Source organism: Podarcis tiliguerta (genome assembly GCF_965153285.1).
Source record: "Podarcis tiliguerta genome assembly, chromosome: 13".
NCBI classification, from domain to species: Eukaryota; Metazoa; Chordata; class Lepidosauria; order Squamata; family Lacertidae; genus Podarcis; species Podarcis tiliguerta.
The window spans coordinates 39,899,328-39,922,659 of record NC_139546.1 but is presented as its reverse complement, the minus strand read 5'-3'; the positions used below and the strand labels follow the sequence as shown (position 1 = coordinate 39,922,659).

The 23,332-nt window shown below is 43.0% G+C and overlaps 1 protein-coding gene across 1 annotated transcript; it reads right to left on the bottom strand.

Moving 5' to 3' along the window:
* Positions 1-4,276: 4,276 nt before the first annotated feature.
* LOC310662465 (ribonuclease pancreatic-like) lies at positions 4,277-4,966 on the bottom strand. The gene has a single exon (XM_083409398.1). The coding sequence runs from the start codon at positions 4,946-4,948 to the stop codon at positions 4,517-4,519; it is 432 nt and encodes a 143-aa protein (XP_083265524.1). The 5' UTR covers positions 4,949-4,966; the 3' UTR covers positions 4,277-4,516.
* Positions 4,967-23,332: the final 18,366 nt, after the last annotated feature.

Below are 23,332 nucleotides of genomic sequence, written 5' to 3'. Positions count from 1 at the left end.
GGGAGTTTTGGGAGGTGAGCCCTCCAACCACGGCAATTAATTTATCTTCCCCATTACAGTGGTAATTGGGGGGATTTCGTTGTCCCATGAAAAGAAGAGCAAGAGTGTTCCAACACGTTTGCGAAGGATTAAAAGCATTGTCATAAAATGTTGATCCCAGTGAGATGTTGGATAAGAATTTGGCATTCTTGTTGATCTCTTGCATGGCAAAGACGAAGGCAAGAACATGCTGGTAGTTTTTTAGGAGGAGACTGCAATGAGACAAAGAATGACTGCAAAGATGACAGAAGAGAAACAACTGTGTTGAAGTTTTCATTTTGATTCATGCATGTATTTCACTTGGATGTTTCAGCCTACAGGACAAGAACATTCCATTCAAACTAATGATACTACAGCAGTCTCCTAAGATATTATGATTAGATGTTCAGTATGGAAATGGTAGATTCAAGGAGATCCATTGTTGTGCTGTGGATGAATTGGTGGGGTTGAATATTGGAAACCCAGAAACAAAAAGCTGTTAACCTGCCAAGTTCAGTCAGGCTCTCATTCTTTCCCCACTTAACTAGTGTCAAAATCACCAACACAGTGGGATTTAATACTGAGTAAATTAGATTGCATGTTTCCAACACTCTCTTTGCTTTGCTTTGTCCACCACCTCCCTTCCATTTCTGAACCATGAAGTATTCATGGGAATGTGTTCTCAATTCAACCTGGGAAACAACTCTTTAGTATACCAGTGTGCTTTAACACACAATGTCTTTTTAGCAGCCCTTGAATCTAAGCCTTATAGATATGCTTTCCTTTTTTAAAAAAACCTAAAAACAGCTTGGGAAGCAAAACCTTCCTCTTCTTTTTTTATTCAATGGGATTCGCTTCCCACATAATCGTGTGTGGGATTATAGGGTGTTATCACACAACCTTCCATCGGAAATTGGTTATTCCCAGGCAAACACGTGTTAAGGAAAGCTCTCCTTGATCCCAAATATTTGAGAGGAAGCATCCCATTGGGCTCTGTGGAACTGCCTTTCACACAAATCCGATTTAAGCTGCAATATGGCTGCAGCCATTTACCTGGGAGTAAGCACCACTAAGCTCAGTGGTGATTACTTCGAGTAGGTATGCATAGATTTGCCCTGTCAGGCTAAAAGCTGATGCATGTTTGGGGTGTGGAGCGAAGCTCATGGAACTGAACAAGGCTTACTTGCAAGAAAATTTGGCACAGGGATGGGCTGCAACATCTATGGGTTGCAACATCTATGGGTTGAAGTAGTTTGAAAACTTCAGCTGGGTTATGGATGGGGCTCATATGGGCAAAAATCAGGGGCAAACTAGTAGCCACACTTAAGCACTTTGGAATCCCCATAGATTTCAACAGGATTCTGGCCCTGTACCCACTGAACACAACAAAGGGACTTGTTAATGTGTCCCTACTGCTGGGCTTTGCACTTTGAGGGAAAAGGAGGGAATTGCAGTTTATCAGACTCAAAATGAAAAGGTGATTTTTTGGTGTCATCTAAAAGAATATTAGGTTGCAGGTAGTTCCACTTCCGTGTAGCAGTACAGAAACACCACAATTAACTGCAGGGGGGGGGGGAGTAGAATAGATAATAGAATACCTATTATCTACTTGCACTTTGACATGCTTTTGAACTGCTAGGTTGGCAGGAGCTGGGACCGAGCAACGGGACTGACCTCCCAATCGGCAAGCCCAAGGCTCAGTGGTGTAGACCACAGCACCACCTGCGTCCCTAACTACTTACTGAGAACTACTTACTAAGTAACTACTTACTGAAATAATACAGAGTATTGAGGGTTCTCCATAAATTTCTGCATTCTGAAGTTTGTTATCGTAATGGATATAAATTCACCAATGATCATGTCTGCTGGAGGACCATATGAATTGGTTTGAAATGTTTCTCTCAAACTGCAAGAGCTCAAACTCTTGCTAGAAGAACAATGCAGCAGCAACAGCAGGAAAAGCAGGTGGCGTCCTAACCATTCTTGGGCTGAACTGGAAGCCATCATGTTTACCTATAGTCACTAACAGCATTTCAGTCTTGGCTGAAGTTATAAGGAAACTTGGCTCCATGGAGGCATGTACCTGCCTCAAATCTACCTCCCTAACTGGATTCATGTAAGTTGATAGGACAGTCGCCTATATAGACTGCAACACAGGACTGTCACATTTGGAAAGGGCTGTTTCTGTGGCTTATATTGTGCCTGGCATCTGATTTGCCATGGGACATTTAAAAGTAGTGATGCTGATCAATAATTATAAAAATTACAGGGTGAGATATTTGTTTTGCTAAGGTCCTCAAGTCTCAGAACAAGCAAAGTTATTATGCCAATGAGATTTCTGCTATAGTCCAAGATCTTCTCCCTTGTGAAGCAGTGCCTTGGACAGTGGGCATAACTTTCTGAATGGAGAGAATTTGACACAAGTGCAGGGTAAAGAAAGAGGCTTGTTTTCTGTGAACCGCCCTGAGACCTCTGGGAATAGGGTGGTATATAAACTCAATAAATAAAGATAATAAAATAATGTACATATCCCTTCTTCTGATTCAGACCATTCACCCTTCTATCCAATTACTGTCTACTCTGAATAGAATTTATGCTCCATGGCACATCAAAGGGGTATTTCTCCCATGCAACTTGAGCTTCAGATGTTAGTACAGTCGTACTTCCAGTTACAAATTCCTCAGGTTACAAATGCTTCAGGTTACAAACTCTGCTACCCTGGAAGAGTTACCTCAAGTTGAGAACTTTTCCCTATTATGAGAAGAGAAATCATGTGCCAGCAGCACAGAAGCAGCAAGAGGCCCCATTAGCGAAAGTACGCCTCTAGTTAAGAACAGTTTCAGGTTATAACTAGAGGTATCACTGTAATTAAACTTTGTCCTTATGTATCTGAAGCTGAGACTGGTTGGGGCAAGCCAGTCAGATGGGCGTCATATAAATAATAAATTATTATTATTGTGCGCTCTGCTACTGAGCAATATCCCTTCACTGTAACCTGGATGGTTAAACACTCTGTCATAACAGCAGACCAGATATCTCTTCTCTTCTTCTGCCTCCCTCAGATGCCATCCCACATGCAATTTTTGTCTGTCCCCACAGAAGTCTAAGGATCTTTTGCATTAGGTCTCCTGATATTATTGGACGGCAACGCCCATCATCTCTGGCTGCTGCCAAAGCTTGCTGGGGATAAAGGGCATTGTATTCCAACAACTTCTGGGGATGAAGCGGTGAAGAACAATGATCTGTTCCATGGGCACTACTGTCCTGGGACCTTCTACTTGTTTTCATTTCAGGATAGCAAACCTGAGCCAAAGGTATGATGTACAATGCCATCAGAGCTATTGGGACAGAACATGGTCACTGCAGATGGTGGATTTGAATGTCACTTGGGATGGGTGAACAGAAGACACACAGATTTAATATACTAGATTTGATTTTTAAGCAAATTCTTAAATTTGTTGCAAGCAGATTTTTAGAATTACCAGGTTAGGTAATGGTCCATTAAGGAAACAAAGGGAGAGGCTCTGAACTCTTGGGTAGTTAGAAAGACAAATATAGTGATGAGTGTTGAGAAATTGGAGCAGGATTCTTTCTTCAAAAAGCTGAACTGTTCCCCCCTCTCTTGGAGTTGCACATTTACCACACTAAGCTCCCCTTGAAAAAGAGGAGAGATGGTCTCTCCCATTATGGAGGCGTGTGGGCAACCATGTGAGGGAATTTTGCCCTATAAGGGGAAGTGGAGACCAGGATATTTAAGCTTCTTCCACCCCACACTCTCCCCTCTTTTCTTTGAGACACCCATCCTCCCACCCTTTGTAGCGTGAGCCTTTTTAGGGGGACTGAGTAAGAACGTATTTTTGGAGGGGTGACACTAATTGGACCATGCATTCTCCTTTTTGTCTCTTTCAAACTCTTGGGTATTATCTGTGTTCAGGTAGCATATTGCAAGCCTTGGGCATTACTCCCAACAGAAACATGAGCCAATTTCCTGATGAAAACCACCCCCCAACCCCCAAGCCAAGCTGTGTTTTACCGAACAAAAAAAAAAAAAAGAATATCTGATCACAGACAGTGTCTATTATGTTCATAATTTTGAATATTCCGGTTCTTGTGAGGAAAAAAGTGTTTTGTTATGCAGGAGTTCGTTAAAGATTTGCCTAATTCACTCTGAAAAGAACAAGCTTCTCTGATGTCCTGCTTTCACGCGTAAAGAGCTTCTGAGCTCTTCCTAGGCAGAACGTAGGCACAGAGACACACATTTTGCTTTTGATAGAATAAACTTTATTGAGAGAATAGCCATTGAGAGAAAGCAACAGAATGCGTAGTTAGAAGCCTTTCATCATTGCCCTTAGAGTCACAGCTCCCAGGCTCCCCTGAAAAGGGCAAATGACTGTTAAACTGGGGAAATTCAAGGATGTGGTTGCGTTGCAGGGAGAAATGGCCAAATGAGCATTCCAGCTTCAATGGGCAGAGCGTGGCTTGCGTGGTTTTCTGCCTATCACAGCACCTTCTCCAGGTGAACGGGCTTCTTGTTTTCGCAGGCCACACGAATGCGTTTGGAGGTCTCTGTGCCTTTGTATTTGCAGTCCTTAGGAGGTTTACCATCGGTGTAGCTGCAGTCAATCATGGGGAAGTTCTGGTTGCTGTCATAGAATTTACCTTGCCATTGCTTCCCACCATTGCCACAGACCTGTAGGACAGACTCCTTGTCATGGTTGATGAAAGTATTCCTCGGTTTGCATCTACTTGGGTTCATATTCCTCTTCACCATCATGAGGTTGCAGTAGGCACTGGGGTTGGAGGCTCGGGTTTGGGGATAATCAATGTGCTTGTTTTGAAAAGCTTCCCAAGACTGCCCTTTGCAGGACTGCACCAGGAGGACGCTGAAAAGGATGGCCAGACGAACCAGCAGGCAACTAGAGACCAGCATGGTGGCGTCCAAGAATTTTCTGGGAGGAAAAAGAAGGGAAAGAAAAGAGGGAAACATTAAGGAGATGCCTATTTCTTAAGGCATCTTATACACCTTACAGGAAATACACCTATATAGGACATTTCCTTATAGGAAATGTGGTGATGGAATATGGTGCATTTGTGGGAAGCCTCTAGTGGAACAAAGTTACCATATTTTTTGCTCTATAGGACGCACTTTTCCCCCTCCAAAAATGAAGGGAAAATGTGTGTGCGTCCTATGGAGCGAATGCAGGCTTTAGTTGAAGCCTGGAGAGTGCACCGACCCCTCTCGCTTTCCAGGCTTCAGGAAGCTATCCTCAAGCCTTCGGAGCGTGGCGGGAGTGGCCGCCGGGCTCCCAAGGCTTGCGGACAGCAGCCTGCAGCCCGAAGCAACTGTGTTGAAAAATTCAAAGAGAGACAAATTTCAAAGGGTGGCTGTCATATTATTTCAGATAGTGCAAATTCAGTAAGTTTGCCTTTAAATGGAAACTGAACTGAATTTCTCCCCAACCGCAACCCCAACACCAGCTTACACCGGTGCAATTCTGTTGAAGTGATGGATTCCTCTTTCTACAACTCTGTCTCCCAAGTTGGCTGCCTTAATTCTTATATGGAGCTTAGTCAGGTCAGAGACAGGGGAAAGGAGGAAGGAATTTCAGCCTTTTAGACATATATAGAGTACAGATGAAGAAAGAAAGGATGTACCGTATTTTTCACCCCATAGGATGCACCGCCCTATAGGACGCACCTAGGTGTTTTTTTTGGGGGGGGAAATAAAGAAAAAAAATTATTCCCCCCCGGCGCGGGGCTGGGGAGGGGGAAGCCCGAGCTTCCGCCAACTCCAGCCCCCAGAACAGGCAGCTCTGGGGGCTTGCGGGGCTGGGGGAGGGGGAAACCTGAGCTTCCCCCTCCCCCAGAACAGGTCCCAGAGCGATACAGAAGCTGCCCGCAGCTTCAGCATCACTCTGGCAGCTTGTGGGGCTGGGGGAGGGGGAGGCCCAATCCTTCCCCTTCCCCCAGCCCCCAGAACAGGCAGCTCTGGGAGCTTGCGGGGCTGGGGGAGGGGGAAGCCTGAGCTTCCCTCTCCCCCAGCCCCAGAACGGAGCTCGCGAGGGCAGGCAGCTCTGCGCGACCTTCCGGAGGCCGGCGCGGCTTGGCGCCGGGCTCTGGAGGGTCTATTTGTGTGGAAGGTGATGGGAAAATAAATATTCTAAATACAATAAAAAGACTTAACTCAAATAACAAGTCTAGAATCAAAGAACAGGTCTACAATCTGGAGATACTGTAAAACCAAATCCAGGAGGGGCACTTCCTTCACCACTTTCTATTTTGAAACTCAAAGGTCCCAGTGAAGGGGGTGCTGAGTCTGCTCCAAGGGCACACCCTCACTTCAAGTAGTGCATAGTTAGCCTGCAACAAGACTGGCCTGCATCCTTCAGAAATGGAGAGACTGCCTTGGAATCTTTCCCAGAATCCTCTACCACATGCAAGACTGAGTCATAGCAGAAGAGTCAATGTGGCAAGAATTCCATAAAACCGAAACTGTGGAAATCACTTGCGTTATTCATTTTTTAAAATTGGGGGTTGACGAGGTCTAGATTTTAGAAGAAAATGGGAAATGACTGAGGGGAGCTAAACTCCTCCCCCCTCTTTGCCACCTCATGCTATTTAACTTCCCCCTCCTTGGCTCAACTGGAATATAAGTAACTGTGGTGATGGAGGGTGGGGAGCTTAAACTGGGGAGTGTTCTACCTCTTCTTCTTCTACTACACCCATGCCCTTGCCTTCTTCTCCACAAATTCTCAACTCACAAACCCACATAGTATATGTATATTCACTTACCAGTGAAAACTGAATGAGACTTTGCTGGAAGAAGGATGTGGACAGATATGTGGGTATAGGGTATAATGCTAGTGAGAGCCCCCAAAACAAAATATAAATCAGTAGCCGTAGCATCAGAAGTGAGTTTGTGATTGTCTCCAACTTACCCAAGTTTTGTCCTGTGAGGTGATGGATATCGCGTTATGCAGGGGCAGGTTTGTCTCTGAAGCTGCTGCCTCAATTCTTATATAGATCTTGGTGAGGTTGGGGGTTGGGACCGGGAAGGGAGAAGGATGAAAGTTCAATCACTTGCCATATGTTGAGTAGATATGGATAGGATAAATATGTTTCAATTTCCCTGGAATTCCCTCCAGTGTGGACTTAATTTATGTTGAGTAGATATTGATAGGATAAATATGTTTCAATTTCCCTGGAATTCCCTCCAGGACTTAATTTATGGTTTTGACCACTATAGAGTTATGTTTCTGACAATGGGTTGGAAAGCAAATACCCTAAATAAAAAATAAGCACACATAATTAACATCAGATAATGCAGCTGCCTTCTGGAGCTTAGTCCATATTCAGGCGGAGTACTTTGTTCGATATGTTTGATATTAAAATGAAAGGGGAACAGAGTGCACCTTTTGCTCAAGGGCACAGACTCACTTTGCATTCTTGATACCCAACAAGAATGGCCAGCTTCCTTCAAAATGGAGTGTTTACACTAGAACATTTCCCAGAATCCTCTGCTACATGAAGGGATTCCGTGACAGGCAAATCCACATGGCAAAGAAGCCACAGTTTTGTCCTGTGAGGTGATGGATATTGCTTCCTGAAGGGTCAAGTTTGTCTCTGAAGCTGCTGCCTCGATTCTTATATAGATCTTGGTGAAGTTGGGGGTCGGGGTCGGGAAGGGGGAAGGATGAAAGTTCAGTCACTCACCATATGTTGAGTAGATATTGATAGGATAAATATGTTTCAATTTCCCTGGAATTCCCTCCAGGACTTAATTTATGGTTATGACCACTATATAGTTATGTTTCTGACAATGGGTTGGAAAGCAAATACCGTAAATAAAAATAAGCACCCCCAGCCTCTTGAGTGAGATGGGCGCGCAACCCTAGAGTCTGTCAAGACTGGCCCGTACGGGCAGGGGTACCTTTACCTTTACCTTTAATTAATATCAGATAATGCATCTACCTTCTGGAGCTTAGTCCATATCTAGGCGGAGTACTTTGTTCAATATGTTTGATATTAAAATGAAAGGGGAACAGAGTGCACCTTTTGCTCAAGGGCACAGACTTTGTATTGTTGATACCCAACAAGAATGGCCAGCTTCCTTCAAAATGGAGTTTTTACACTGGAACATTTCCCAGAATCCTCTGCTACATGAAGGGATTCCGTGACAGGCAAATCCACATGGCAAAGAAGCCACAACTGTGAAAATAGCTTCTGTAAATTCAAGCTAGGTATATATACATATCTACATTTAAAAATGGAGCTTGGTGAGGTCCATTTCCCCCCATGAAAATAAAAGATGCTGAAGGGGGAATTGAGATTTCAATTTCTTTGCTGTCCATGCTCTTTTGCTTTAGGTTTTTCCCCTCCCTGGTTCAATTCCAGGATTTCCAGGCTTGTTTTTTAGATATGCTATACGCCATCCAGAGTGGCTGGGATGTTGTTATGATTGTGATTGTGATTATTATGGCTGGGAGAAAAGCTAAACAGGGGTGAGGGTGGGTTTCAGCTCCCATCACCCCCCATTCAGTTGACTCAGCTACTAGAGGATTGTGTAGATAGTCCCTGATATCGACCGCTGTATTTTTAACACACACACCCCACACGTCTTCTGCATATAAAGTTTATTTCAGACTTTTCACAATACAATAAAAAGAAACTATTCAAAACAGAAAAGGATAAAAAGAAAAGAATGAAACAAAAGAAGAAAAAGAGCCAGTTGAATATAACGTTTTCTCTCACATATATCCTAACTTTGAGCAATGAAATTTGTTTAAAAGATACATTTATTATTTAGGAACTGTATGATTATGGTCTTCCTGGGATCAAAGTCATGTCCCACCAACTTCTAATTTATTTTGGAAAGCAAAATGGTTAACTAGCACGAATTAATAAGAGCTCAAATGATTTTGATGTCCTATTTTTCAATCACTCAGCAGTTACTCCATTTTCAATTCTGCTGCAAATTGCTTCCACATAATATTCCATTTGGACTACGCCCTGGTGAAGCAGGCCCCTGTAAGTAACAGTATTTCACATTGTGCTCTCCTTAGTTTGTGTTCTGGGGGTATAGAAAGGTCGGCCAAAAAACAAAGATTAAGTCAACAAAACAACATACATAAAAATCTCTCAGTCTAACCTCCCTCACAGAGTTGTTGTGAAGGCAATACAGAGAGAGGAGAGCCATCTATGCCACCGTGAACACTTGGATGGCATAGAATAGGGGTTTCCAAACTTGGGACTCCAGCTGTTGTTGGACTACAATTCCAAACTTCCATAGCTGGCAAGGCTAGTTGTCAAGGATGGTGGGAATTGTAGTCCAAAAACAGCTGGAGACCAAAGTTTGGGAACTGCTGGCATAAGGAGAAAAAGATAGAAGCAAAGGAAATAGCATCTTCTTGCCACCACATAAGGTCCCTGGCTAATGGCATCTCTTTCACCCTCTCAACTATGGTCCTCCTTCTTCCTTACTAATCTCTCTTTACTGTTCATCTCAGGCCTAAATAAAATGATGTAGATTTTAGGGAGGAAGATGCAACCCAATAAGCCAGCAGTAGAGGCCAAGATGGAGAAGATCTCCACAGCCACCATGTATTTCCCTTTGGTGCTCAGATAAGTGGGGACAAAGGACAGCCAAACACTGCAGAAGACCAGCATGCTGAAGGTAATCAACTTGGCTTCATTGAAAGTATCAGGCAACTTCCTGGCAAAGAAAGCCACAGAGAAGCTCACAATGGCCAAGAGACCCATGTAGCCGAGAATAAGGTGGAACATGATGTCGGAGCCTTCATTGCACTGCACTATGATCTGCCCATCCTGGGAGTGCAGGTCAAACTCTGGGAATGGGGGAGAGGATGCCAGCCACCCAAGACAGATGCCAGCTTGAATGAGAGAGCAGAAGGTGATAAGGGATCCTGCCAGCCTCTTCCCAAGCCATTTCCTCAGGCTGTTCCCAGGCTTGGTCACCATGAATGCCAAAACCACAGTGAGGGTTTTGGCTAACACACAAGCAACAGCAATGGAGAAGACGATGCCAAAGACGGTTTGCCTCAAGACACAGGTCACCTTTGTAGGCCTGCCAATGAATAAGAAGGAGCAGAGGAAGCAGAGAAGCAGAGAAGAGAGCAAGGTGCAGGTGATGCCCCTGTTGTTGGCTTTGACAATGGGAGTGTTCCAGTGCAGACCGAAGGTCCCCATCACAACAAGTGTGACCAGAGAAAGCAGGAGAGCCAAGGAGGCCAGAATTGCCCCCAAGGGCTCCTCATAGGATAGGTAGCTTATTTTTTTTGGAATACATTGGTCCTGAAAGGCATTTGGGTAGTGATCATCTGGGCATTTCTCACACTGATCTGCATCTGAAAGTGAGAAGCATGCTTTAGCATTTCTTGAAGCAATAATTATTAATATTATTGGTAGTGTCTATTGATGTCTATAGATTGATTTCAGTGGTTCCCCCTTAAACATGTCTATCTCTGCATCCAGGCCCACTTTTTTGCATTTCTAAGCTTGTGGCTCACTGTTTCTTTTTTACACTTTCCGTAATGAAACTTGGGAGTGCATGAAACAGCCAGGTAGCCTGTCATCAGGAAAATCTATATTTGAAAACAAATAACTGTTGCTAATGATTGAAACTGTGTGGATACAATAGAGGAGATAATTTGCTATTTGTTAATAACAGAAGATGAAAATATTTTGGCTGCAGTTTCAATGGTGAGAAAAGGGAATCTATGGCATTTTTACCCAGATGTATGTCATGCTGATTTCAATGGTGCTTACTCCCATGTGGATGTAATTGCACACAAGATATGCCTGAATAGGTGTGCAGAAGGTAGGGGAGAGGAAAGGAGAATATGTATCAGTAACATATAAACACATGTGCTTGGGATCCATGACAGAAAATAAGCAGACATAATAATACTGAAACATGAATGTCTGTGTTGGAGAGGAAGATGGGAATTCCAGTTGACTCGGGTTCCTTCACTTACCCTTCTGGACTGAAATCCTTCCTTTAGGGCACTGAACACAGTCATAGCAACAGATTTGCTTTCCCTGCTGGGCAAACATACTCTGTCCAGGGTGGCAGCTCTCAACACAGGTGGAAATGGGCAGCATCTAATGGTAATGACAAGCAAGGGATTTTGAATGGAATAAGCTTGCTTCTCTACATAAATCTTATTGCCATCTATGTCTGCTTTGCAGCAGAAAAGTCACAGGACTGAAATTAGAGGATGGCTGTCAAGCATATGCTCCCTGGGCAAGCATCAGGCCCCCTGATAAAGATGCTTTGTGCTGTCCCCGAACCATTTGTCCTGCCCAACACATGTCTGAATGGCAAAGAGAAGGTAGTGCCAACCTTCTCCTTGATAAATTGATTCCTCATAACCCAATGCTGATTTCCTCCTAGAGACACTCTCTTTTAAAGTTTAAATAAGAATAATTTTTTATTTATAGAATCATAGAATCATAGAGTTGGAAGAGACCACAAGGGCCATCAAGTCCAACCCCCTGCCAAGCAGGACACACCATCAGAGCACTCCTGACATATGGTTGTCAAGCCTCTAGTGTACTTGATGTTGCAGATTAATATATACAATTCAGGTAGGGGTTACTTACATTGCTAATATATCTTACATAGATTTTTATCTAAGATAAATACTGTTACAGACTGACAGAAGCACAACAGAATATTCCTGTTGCTCTAACTGTTTAGACTGCTCATATTTGCCATAACTGTATATGTTGGTTTGAATCTCTGAAGATCCCTAAGACTTCTGGGTATTGGGCGGTATATAAATTCAATCAATCCATCAGTTAATTGCCTCAGACATATGACAGGGTTTTATAACCTTCTGTGCACCAGGACTTTCCTTAGCATTTTGGATGCTTTCATCCCACACATTCTGGCTCAGCCTGATGTAGACCAACATCCTGGGACAGGATATCTCCAGCACTCCATCCATCTATATTAGTGACCACACACTTCAGGCAGTGGATAATTTTCTTTCTACCTGGGCTCCGCATGGCAGAGATTGTTGGCAACAACGCATTTTAGAGCACAACAGTCCCTTTTCAAGAGCTTTAAACACTTGCCAATTCCTTACTCAGAAAGACCTTGTTCTTTAATCCTGATCTCTGAATTAGCTTCAAACTAGCTCTGCATCAACCGAGTAACAAAAACAGCATTTCATCAGTGAGTACCAGAGCTTCTCTCCTCACACTTCTCCTTTGTAGCCATTTCTGCTTTCCTGGATCCCCTGATCTTCTCATAAAAGATAATGATGATGGATGATGATTAAAACAAGAAATAGTCCTGCCCACCTGATTGAACTTGGGATTCCATGCGATGGCACTTCCATCCACTGTGAACTCTTTTCCTGGGGGGGCCTGAGGGTCCACCCTCCCCACTCGGACTCTCTGGAAGGTCTCATTGGGAAATGTGACCAAGTTGAGGAGATCATAGCCACCTGCCTGCTGTCCCTTCTCATCCAAAGAGATTTCTTCCCCAGCACTGTTGTTGAAGTGGATGTTTTTCAGGAACGAGTGAAGCTAGATTGCAAGAGGAAAAAAGACACAGACCTTGTAGGCTAATACACTCTCTCTTTCCCTTTGACAAGTGGACCTTTGGCTTTTTACTACCATTCATCAGTATGTTATAGGACACTGAAAGCTGCCTTACTGTGAGTGAAATCATTGCCCTAAATAGCTCAGTCACTGATTGTTATTGGCTCTATAGGGCTTCAGAGTCTTTCCCAGCATGATCTTGAGATGCTGGGGGTTGAACATGGGACTTTTTGAATGAAAGCAGATGCTCTGCCATTGAGCTGTAAGCCTTTCCAGTTTCAATATTAGGAAAGATGACTTGGTATATTTTTAACTTGGCATAGATTCTGGGTAATTCAAAAATCTCCTCCATTAACATATGCAACTGTCTTGTGCTGAGTCAAACCATTGTTCTCTGTAGCCCAGAACTGTCTGCTCTGAATTGCCACAGTTCTCTATGGCATACATCTGAGGTTTCAACCCATTTCTGATACCAGAGAACACTCCTGGCCCTTGCACAGTCCCTAGCTGGAGAATCCTAGGATGGATTAATTTCAAGAGCTTTGAATGTGCAGCATGCAATGCATGTGGCCTTTAACTGAGATCAAGTCCCTCCCAATGATAGAGCTCACCACTGAAAATCCGCAAGGCCTCTCCTCCATGCCAGGGCTCAGCTGTGAAACATATGAACAGTAATAATAACTCCTGTTCTTCTAACATTGAGGAGAGTAGTTGACAGTACCTGCCAGGGTTTAACTTTCTGCTGCATCCATCTCTCAGCCAGTACTTTCTGTTTGGCTCTTGATGAATACATGCTATGGATAGCATGTGCTACTGCATGGACGGCATTGTAGATGGTGTAGCTCTGGCTGGACATTTCCATTTCAAACACGGGTCCAGTGAGTTTCTCCAGCTTCTCCCTCCCAGTGCAGTGTTCGTAATTTGTTTCAAGTAGATCTTGGAATACACAGAGGAATGCATGGGCCCAGAACGACTGGATGAAATAAAGATTTGGCTGCCATGGATTTATGGTCTGTAGAAAGTCCTGAAACCCTGGAACTGGATTTGAATGGAGTGTAAATGACAAAGTGCCATTGAAGGATTTTGACGGGAATTTGTCTCCAAATAGCACTGCAGTGAAATCCCATTGAGCTGTTGTAATCCACACCCTCTCCAGAGGGTACATATGGAAAATCTCACAGGAGACTAAAACCAGTCTCAAAGCCTCTAGAGATTGAATGTCTCCATAGACAAGAATCACATTCATTTGCCTTTGTGTGAGAGCAAATTGGATTGGTCTCAATTTTGGTAGAAGTAGCTCATCAGGTAAAAATTTTGTCACTAGTGGGATCACCAATGTCCACGAAATGCAGAGATTATTTTGGGAAAGCCTTGGTCTGAGAGTACGAAGGAAGGTTTCTCCACTGTCATCATCTGAAACAAGGAGGCCAATCCAGTTCCACCCAAGCTTCCTGAGTAGCCAGACAATGCCATCATACTGAGCTTCTTCATTGGGGACCATTTGGAAGAAGGAAGGGAAGCTCCTTTGGTCACTGAGCCCTGGATCCAAGGAGCCATAGCTGAGCTAAAGGGAAAGGCATTCTATTTTTAGGAATCCAAAAACCATCCATTTGTTCATAGAAAGAATACTTCATTATTGTGGTGGTTATCCACCTGGTCTTACTTTTGTAAGTATAACGCCCTGGCATTAGTAAGTCTCAAACTAGGAGAAGTTTCTAAGCAGGAAGCTGGATGCTCCTATGATTACATGATTTGTGGCATGGCCAGGTTTGGAAGAACGAGAGCTTGGATTATTAGTATTATGGGTTTACCCCCCCCCAATCCCAATGCAAATTGAGACGGCAGTGTTGGCAACACATAGCTAGGAGGCTTTAACATAATCATGTACCCATACCAAGTCTAATGTAAGACACAAGTGTAGAAAACATAATGTAATGGGATTGAAATCTAACCTGGATGCTCTTTTGGGGTTTTCTGTCTATGTCTGCCCTTGTGGTTGTATCTATGTATCTACACACATACCTGTGGAATCTTGTAGGTGTTTAATATATTGGCCATCTGAATGGAGTTTTGGGAGGTGAGCCCTCCAACGACGGCAATTAATTTATATTCCCCATTACAGTGGTAATTGGCGTGATTTTGTTGTCCCATGGAAAGAAGAGCAAGAGTGTTCTGACAAGTTAGCGAAGGATTAAAAGCATTCTCATAAAATGTTGATCCCAGTGTGATCTTGGATAAGAATTTGGCATTCTTGTTGATCTCTTGCATAGCAAAGATGAAAGCAAGAACATGCTGGTAGTTTTTTGGGAGGACTCTGCAATGAGACAAAGAATGACTACAAACATGGCAGAAAAGAAACAACTGTGTTGAAGTTTTCATTTTGATTCATGCATGTCTTTCACTTGGATGTTTCAGCCTACAGGACAAGAACATTCCATTCAAACTAATGATACTACAGCAGTCCCCTAAGATATTATGATTAGATGTTCAGTATGGAAATGGTAGATTCAAGGAGATCCATTGTTGTGCTGTGGATGAATTGGTGGGGTTGAATATTGGAAACCCAGAAACAAAAAGCTGTTAACCTGCCAAGTTCAGTCAGGCTCTCATTCTTTCCCCACTTAACTAGTGTCAAAATCACCAACACAGTGGGATTTAATACTGAGTAAATTAGATTGCATGTTTCCAACACTCTCTTTGCTTTGCTTTGTCCACCACCTCCCTTCCATTTCTGAACCATGAAGTATTCATGGGAATGTGTTCTCAATTCAACCTGGGAAACAACTCTTTAGTATACCAGTGTGCTTTAACACACAATGTCTTTTTAGCAGCCCTTGAATCTAAGCCTTATAGATATGCTTTCCTTTTTTAAAAAAAACCTAAAAACAGCTTGGGAAGCAAAACCTTCCTCTTCTTTTTTTATTCAATGGGATTCGCTTCCCACATAATCGTGTGTGGGATTATAGGGTGTTATCACACAACCTTCCATCGGAAATTGGTTATTCCCAGGCAAACACGTGTTAAGGAAAGCTCTCCTTGATCCCAAATATTTGAGAGGAAGCGTCCCATTGGGCTCTGTGGAACTGCCTTTCACACAAATCCGATTTAAGCTGCAATATGGCTGCAGCCATTTACCTGGGAGTAAGCACCACTAAGCTCAGTGGTGATTACTTCGAGTAGGTATGCATAGATTTGCCCTGTCAGGCTAAAAGCTGATGCATGTTTGGGGTGTGGAGCGAAGCTTATGGAACTGAACAAGGCTTACTTGCAAGAAAATTTGGCACAGCGATGGGCTGCAACATCTATGGGTTGCAACATCTATGGGTTGAAGTAGTTTGAAAACTTCAGCTGGGTTATGGATGGGGCTGATATGGGCAAAAATCAGGGGCAATCTAGTAGCCACACTTAAGCACTTTGGAATCCCCATAGATTTCAACAGGATTCTGGCCCTGTACCCACTGAACACAACGAAGGGACTTGTTTTCAAGTTAATGTGTCCCTACTGCTGGGCTTTGCACTTTGAGGGAAAAGGAGGGAATTGCAGTTTATCAGACTCAAAATGAAAAGGTGATTTTTTGGTGTCATATAAAAGAATATTAGGTTGCAGGTAGTTCCACTTCCATGTAGCAGTACAGAATCACCACAATTAACTGCAGGGGGGGGGGAGTAGAATAGATAATAGAATACCTATTATCTACTTGCACTTTGACATGCTTTTGAACTGCTAGGTTGGCAGGAGCTGGGACCGAGCAACGGGACTGACCTTCCAATCGGCAAGCCCAAGGCTCAGTGGTGTAGACCACAGCACCACCTGCGTCCCTAACTACTTACTGAGAACTACTTACTAAGTAACTACTTACTGAGATAATGTAGAGGATTGTGGGTACTCCATAAATTTCTGCACTCTGAAGTTTGCTATCGTAATGGATATAAATTCACCAATGATCATGTCTGCTGGAGGACCATATGAATTGGTTTGAATTGTTTCTCTCAAACTGCAAGAGCTCAAAATCTTGCTAGAAGAATAATGCATCAGCAACAGCAGGAAAAGCAGGTGGCGCACTAACCATTCTTGGGCTGAACTGGAAGCCATCATGTTTACCTATAGTCACTAACAGCATTTCAGTCTTGGCTGAAGTTGTAAGGAAACTTGGCTCCATGGAGGCATGTACCTGCCTCAAATCTACCTCCCTAACTGGATTCATGTAAGTTGATAGGACAGTCGCCTATATAGACTGCAACACAGGACTGTCACATTTGGAAAGGGCTGTTTCTGTGGCTTATATTGTGCCTGGCATCTGATTTGACATGGGACATTTAAAAGTAGTGATGCTGATCAATAATTATAAAAATTACAGGGTGAGATATTTGTTTTGCTAAGGTCCTCAAGTCTCAGAACAAGCAAAGTTATTATGCCAATGAGATTTCTGCTATAGCCCAAGATCTTCTCCCTTGTGAAGCAGTGCCTTGGACAGTGGGCATAACTTTCTGAATGGAGAGAATTTGACACAAGTGCAGGGTAAGGAAAGAGGCTTGTTTTCTGTGAACCGCCCTGAGACCTCTGGGAATAGGGTGGTATATAAACTCAATAAATAAAGATAATAAAATAATGTACATATCCCTTCTTCTGAGTCAGACCATTCACCCTTCTATCCAATTACTGTCTACTCTGAATAGCATTTATGCTCCATGGCACATCAAAGGGGTCTTTCTCCCAGGCAACTTGAGCTTTATTAACTTCAGATGTTAGTACAGTCGTACTTCGAGTTACAAATTCCTCAGGTTACAAATGCTTCAGGTTACAAACTCTGCTACCCTGGAAGAGTTACCTCATGTTGAGAACTTTTCCCCATTATGAGAACAGAAATAATGTGCCAGCAGCACAGAAGCAGCAAGAGGCCCCATTAGCTAAAGTATGCCTCTAGTTAAGAACAGTTTCAGGTTATAACTAGAGGTATCACTGTAATTAAACTTTGTCCTTATGTATCTGAAGCTGAGACTGGTTGGGGCAATCCAGTCAGATGGGTGTCATATAAATAATAAATTATTATTATTGTGCGCTCTGCTACTGAGCAATATCCCTTCACTGTAACCTGGATGGTTAAACACTCCGTCATAACAGCAGACGAGATATCTCTTCTCTTCTTCTGCCTCCCTCAGATGCCATCCCACATGCGATTTTTGTCTGTCCCCACAGAAGCCTAGGGATGTTTTGCATTAGGTCTCCTGATATTATTGGACGGCAACGCCCATCATCTCTGGCTGCTGCCAAAGCTTGCTGGGGATGAAGGGCATTGTATTCCAACAACTTCTGGGGATGAAGCGGTGAAGAACAATGATCTGTTCCATGGACACTACTGTCCTGGGACCTTCTACTTGTTTTCATTTCAGGATAGCAAACCTGAGCCAAAGGTATGATGTACAATGCCATCAGAGCTATTGGGACAGAACATGGTCACTGCAGATGGTGGATTTGAATGTCACTTGGGATGGGTGAACAGAAGACACACAGATTTAATATACTAGATTTGATTTTTAAGCAAATTCTTAAATTTGTTGCAAGCAGATTTTTAGAATTACCAGGTTAGGTAATGGTCCATTAAGGAAACAAAGGGAGAGGATCTGAACTCTTGGGTAGTTAGAAAGACAAATATAGTGATGAGTGTTGAGAAATTGGACCAGGATTCTTTCTTCAAAAAGCTGAACTGTTCCCCCCTCTCTTGGAGTTGCACATTTACCACACTAAGCTCCCCTTGAAAAAGAGGAGAGATGGTCTCTCCCATTATGGAGGCGTGTGGGCAACCATGTGAGGGCATTTTGCCCTCTAGTGGGAAGTGGAGACCAGGATATTTAAGCTTCTTCCACCCCACACTCTCCCCTCTTTTCTTTGAGACACTCATCCTCCCACCCTTTGTAGTGTGAGCCTTTTTAGGGGGACTGAGTAAGAAGCTATTTTTGGAGGGGTGACACTAATTGGACCATGCATTCTCCTTTTTGTCTCTTTGGGTGTTATCTGTGTTCAGGTAGCATATTGCAAGCCTTCTGCATTACTCCCAACAGGAACATGAGCCAATTTCCTGATGAAAACCACCCCCAACCCAAGCTGTGTTTTACAGAAGAAGGATGTGGACAGATATGTCGGTATAGGGTATAATGCTAGTGAGAGCCCCCAAAACAAAATATAAATCAGTAGCCATAGAATCATAAGTAAGATTGTGATTGCCTCCAACTTACCCAAGTTTTGTCCTGTGAGGTGATGGATATTGCTTTATGCAGGGGCAGGTTTGTCTCTGAAGCTGCTGCCTCAATTCTTATATAGATCTTGGTGAGGTTGGGGGTTGGGGTCAGGAAGGGGGAAGGATGAAAGTTCAGTCACTTGCCATATGTTGAGTAGATATTGATAGGATAAATATGTTTCAATTTCCCTGGAATTCCCTCCAGGACTTAATTTATGGTTATGACCACTATACAGTTATGTTTCTGACAATGGGTTGGAAAGCAAATACCCTAAATAAAAATAAGCACACATAATTAACATCAGATAATGCAGCTGCCTTCTGGAGCTTAGTCCATATCTAGGCGGAGTACTTTGTTCGATATTTTTGATTTTAAAATGAAAGGGGAACAGAGTGCACCTTTTGCTCAAGGGCACAGACTTTGCATTCTTGATACCCAACAAGAATGGCCAGCTTCCTTCAAAATGGAGTGTTTACACTGGAACATTTCCCAGAATCCTCTGCTACATGAAGGGATTCTGTGACAGGCAAATCCACATGGCAAAGAAGCCACAACTGTGAAAATAGCTTCTGTAAATTCAAGCTAGGTATATATACATATCTACATTTAAAAATGGAGCTTGGTGAGGTCCATTTTCCCCCATGAAAATAAAAGATGCTGAAGGGGGAACTGAGATTTCAATTTCTTTGCTGTCCATGCTCTTTTGCTTTAGGTTTCCCCCCTCCCTGGTTCAATTCCAGGCTTGTTTTTAGATATGCTATAAGCCATCCAGAGTGGCTGGGATGTTGTTATGATTGTGATTGTGATTATTATGGCTGGGAGAAAAGCTAAACAGGGGTGAGGGTGGGTTTCAGCTCCCATCACCCCCCATTCAGTTGACTCAGCTACTAGAGGATTGTGTAGATAGTCCCTGATATCGGCTACTAAAACTTTGTGACCGCTGTATTTTTAACACACACACCCCACACATCTTTTGCATATAAAGTTTATTTCAGACTTTTCACAATACAATAAAAAGAAACTATTCAAAACAGAAAAGGATAAAAAGAAAAGAATGAAACAAAAGAAGAAAAAGAGCCAGTTGAATATAACGTTCTCTCTCACATATATCCTAACTTTGAGCAATGAAATTTGTTTAAAAGATACATTTATTATTTAAGAACTGTATGATTATGGTCTTCCTGGGATCAAAGTCATGTCCCACCAACTTCTAATTTATTTTGGAAAGCAAAGTGGTTAACTAGCATGAATTAATAAGAGCTCAAATGATTTTGATGTCCTATTTTTCAATCACTCAGCAGCTACTCCATTTTCAATCCTGCTGCAAATTGCTTCCACATAATATTCCATTTGGGCTACACCCTGGTGAAGCAGGCCCCTGTAAGTAACAGTATTTGACATTGTGCTCTCCTTAGTTTGTGTTCTGGGGGTATAGAAAGGTCGGCCAAAAAACAAAGATTAAGTCAACAAAACAACATACATAAAAATCTCTCAGTCTAACCTACCTCACAGAGTTGTTGTGAAGGCAATACAGAGAGAGGAGAGCCATGTAGGCCACCATGAAGACTTGGATGGCATAGAATAGGGGTTTCCAAACTTGGGACTCCAGCTGTTGTTGGACTACAATTCCAAACATCCATAGCTGGCAAGACTAGTTGTCAAGGATGGTGGGAATTGTAGTCCAAAAACAGCTGGAGACCAAAGTTTGGGAATTGCTGGCATGAGGAGAAAAAGACAGAAGCAAAGGAAATAGCATCTTCTTGCCACAACATAAGGCCTCTGGCTAATGGCATCTCTTTCACCTTCTCAACTATGGTCCTCCTTCTTCCTTACTAATCTCTCTTTACTGTTCATCTCAGGCCTAAATAAAATGATGAAGATTTTAGGGAGGAAGATGCAACCCAGTAAGCCAGCAGTAGAGGCCAAGATGGAGAAGATCTCCACAGCCACCATGTATTTCCCTTTGGTGCTCAGATAAGTGGGGACAAAGGACAGCCAAACACTGCAGAAGACCAGCATGCTGAAGGTAATCAACTTGGCTTCATTGAAAGTATCAGGCAACTTCCTGGCAAAGAAAGCCACAGAGAAGCTCACAATGGCCAAAAGACCCATGTAGCCGAGAATAAGGTGGAACATGATGTCGGAGCCTTCATTGCACTGCACTATGATTTGCCCATCCTGGGAGTGCAGGTCAAACTCTGGGAATGGGGGAGAGGATGCCAGCCACCCAAGACAGATGCCAGCTTGAATGAGAGAGCAGAAGGTGATAAAGGATCCTGCCAGCCTCTTCCCAAGCCATTTCCTCAGGCTGCTCCCAGGCTTGGTCACCATGAATGCCAAAACCACAGTGAGGGTTTTGGCTAACACACAAGCAACAGCAATGGAGAAGACGATGCCAAAGACGGTTTGCCTCAAGACACAGGTCACCTTTGTAGGCCTGCCAATGAATAAGAAGGAGCAGAGAAAGCAGAGAAGCAGAGAAGAGAGCAAGGTGCAGGTGATGCCCCAGTTGTTGGCTTTGACAATGGGAGTGTTCCAGTGCAGACCGAAGGTCCCCATCACAACAAGTGTGACCAGAGAAAGCAGGAGAGCCAAGGAGGCCAGACTTGCCCCCAAGGGCTCCTCATAGGATAGGTAGCTTATTTTTTTCGGAATACATTGGTCCTGAAAGGCATTTGGGTAGTGATCATCTGGGCATTTCTCACACTGATCTGCATCTGAAAGTGAGAAGCTTGCTTTTAGCATTTCTTGAAGCAATAATTATTAATATTATTGGTACTGTCTATTATGCTGTACGCGGAACATATTACTCAGCTGATGAACCAAAGCCTAATTTTTCACCTAAGTGGTGGTTCATCTCTGAACATCTCATCTGTACTAATCAATCTATTCATATTTATTTGTCATGGTTGCAGTATACAGATTGATTTCAGTGGTTCCCCCTTAAACATGTCTATCTCTGCATCCAGGTCCAAGTTTTTGCATTTCTAAGCTTGTGGCTCACTGTTTCTTTTTTACACTTTCCGTAATGGAACTTGGGAGTGCATGAAACAGCCAGGTAGCCTGTCATCAGGAAAATCTATATTTGAAAAGAAATAACTGTTCCCAATGATTGAAACTGTGTGGATACAACAGAGGAGATAATTTACTATTTGTTAATAACAGAAGATGAAAATGTGTTGGCTGCAGTTTCAATGGTGAGAAAATGGAATCTATGGCATGGTGCTTACTCCCATGTGGATGTAATTGCACACAAGATATGCCTGAATAGGTGTGCAAAAGGTAGGGGAGAGGAAAGGAGAATATGTGTCAATAACATAAACACATGTGCTTGGGATCCATGCCAGAAAATAAGCAGACATAATAAGACTGAAACATGAATGTCTGTGTTGGAGAGGAAGATGGGAATTCCAGTTGACTTGGGTTCCTTCACTTACCCTGCTGGACTGAAATCCTTCCTTTAGGGCACTGAACACAGTCGTAGCAACAGATTTGCTTTCCCTGCTGGGTAACCATACTCTGTCCAGGGTGGCAGCTTTCAACACAGGTGGAAATGGGCAGCATCTAATGGTAATGACAAGCAAGGGATTTTGAATGGAATAAGCTTGCTTCTCTACATAAATCTTATTGCTATCTATGTCTGCTTTGCAGCAGAAAAGTCACAGGACTGAAATTAGAGGATGGCTGTCAAGCACTTGCTCCCTGGGCAAGCATCAGGCCCCCTGATAAAGATGCTTTGTGCTGTGACTTAACCATTTGGCCAGTCCAGCACATGTCTGAATGGCAAAGAGAAGGTAGTGCCAACCTTCTCCTTGATAAATCAATTCCTCATAACCCAATGCTGATTTCCTCCTAGAGACGCTTTCTTTTAAAGTTTAAATAAGAATAATTTTTATTTATAGAATCATAGAATCTTAGAGTTGGAAGAGACCACAAGGGCCATCGAGTCCAACCCCCTGCCAAGCAGGAAACACCATCAGAGCACTCCTGACATATGGTTGTCAAGCCTCTAGTGTACTTGAAGATGCAGATTAATATATGCAATGCAGGTAGGTGTTACTTACACTGCTAACATATCTTAATTGGTTTTTATCTAAGATAAATACTGTTACAGACTGACAGAAGCACAACAGAATATTCCTGTTGCTCTAACTTTTTAGACTGCTCATATTTGCCATAACTGTATATGTTGGTTTGAATCTCTGAAGATCCCTGAGACTTCTGGGTATTGGGCGGTATATAAATTCAATCCATCCATCAGTTAATTGCCTCAGACATATGACAGCACAGGGTTTTATAACCTTCTGTGCACCAGGACTTTCCTTAGCATTTTGGATGCTTTCATCCCACACATTCTGGCTCAGCTTGATGTAGACCAACATCCTGGGACAGGTTATCTCCAGCACTCCATCCATCAATATTAGTGACCACACACTTCAGGCGGTGGATAATTTTCTTTCTACCTGGGCTCCGCATGGCGGAGATTGTTGGCAACAACGCATTTTAG

Coding starts and splice junctions, on each gene's coding strand:
- LOC310662465 (XM_083409398.1), bottom strand. CDS start 4,948: ATGCTGGTCTCTAGTTGCCTGCTGGTTCGTCTGGCCATCCTTTTCAGC.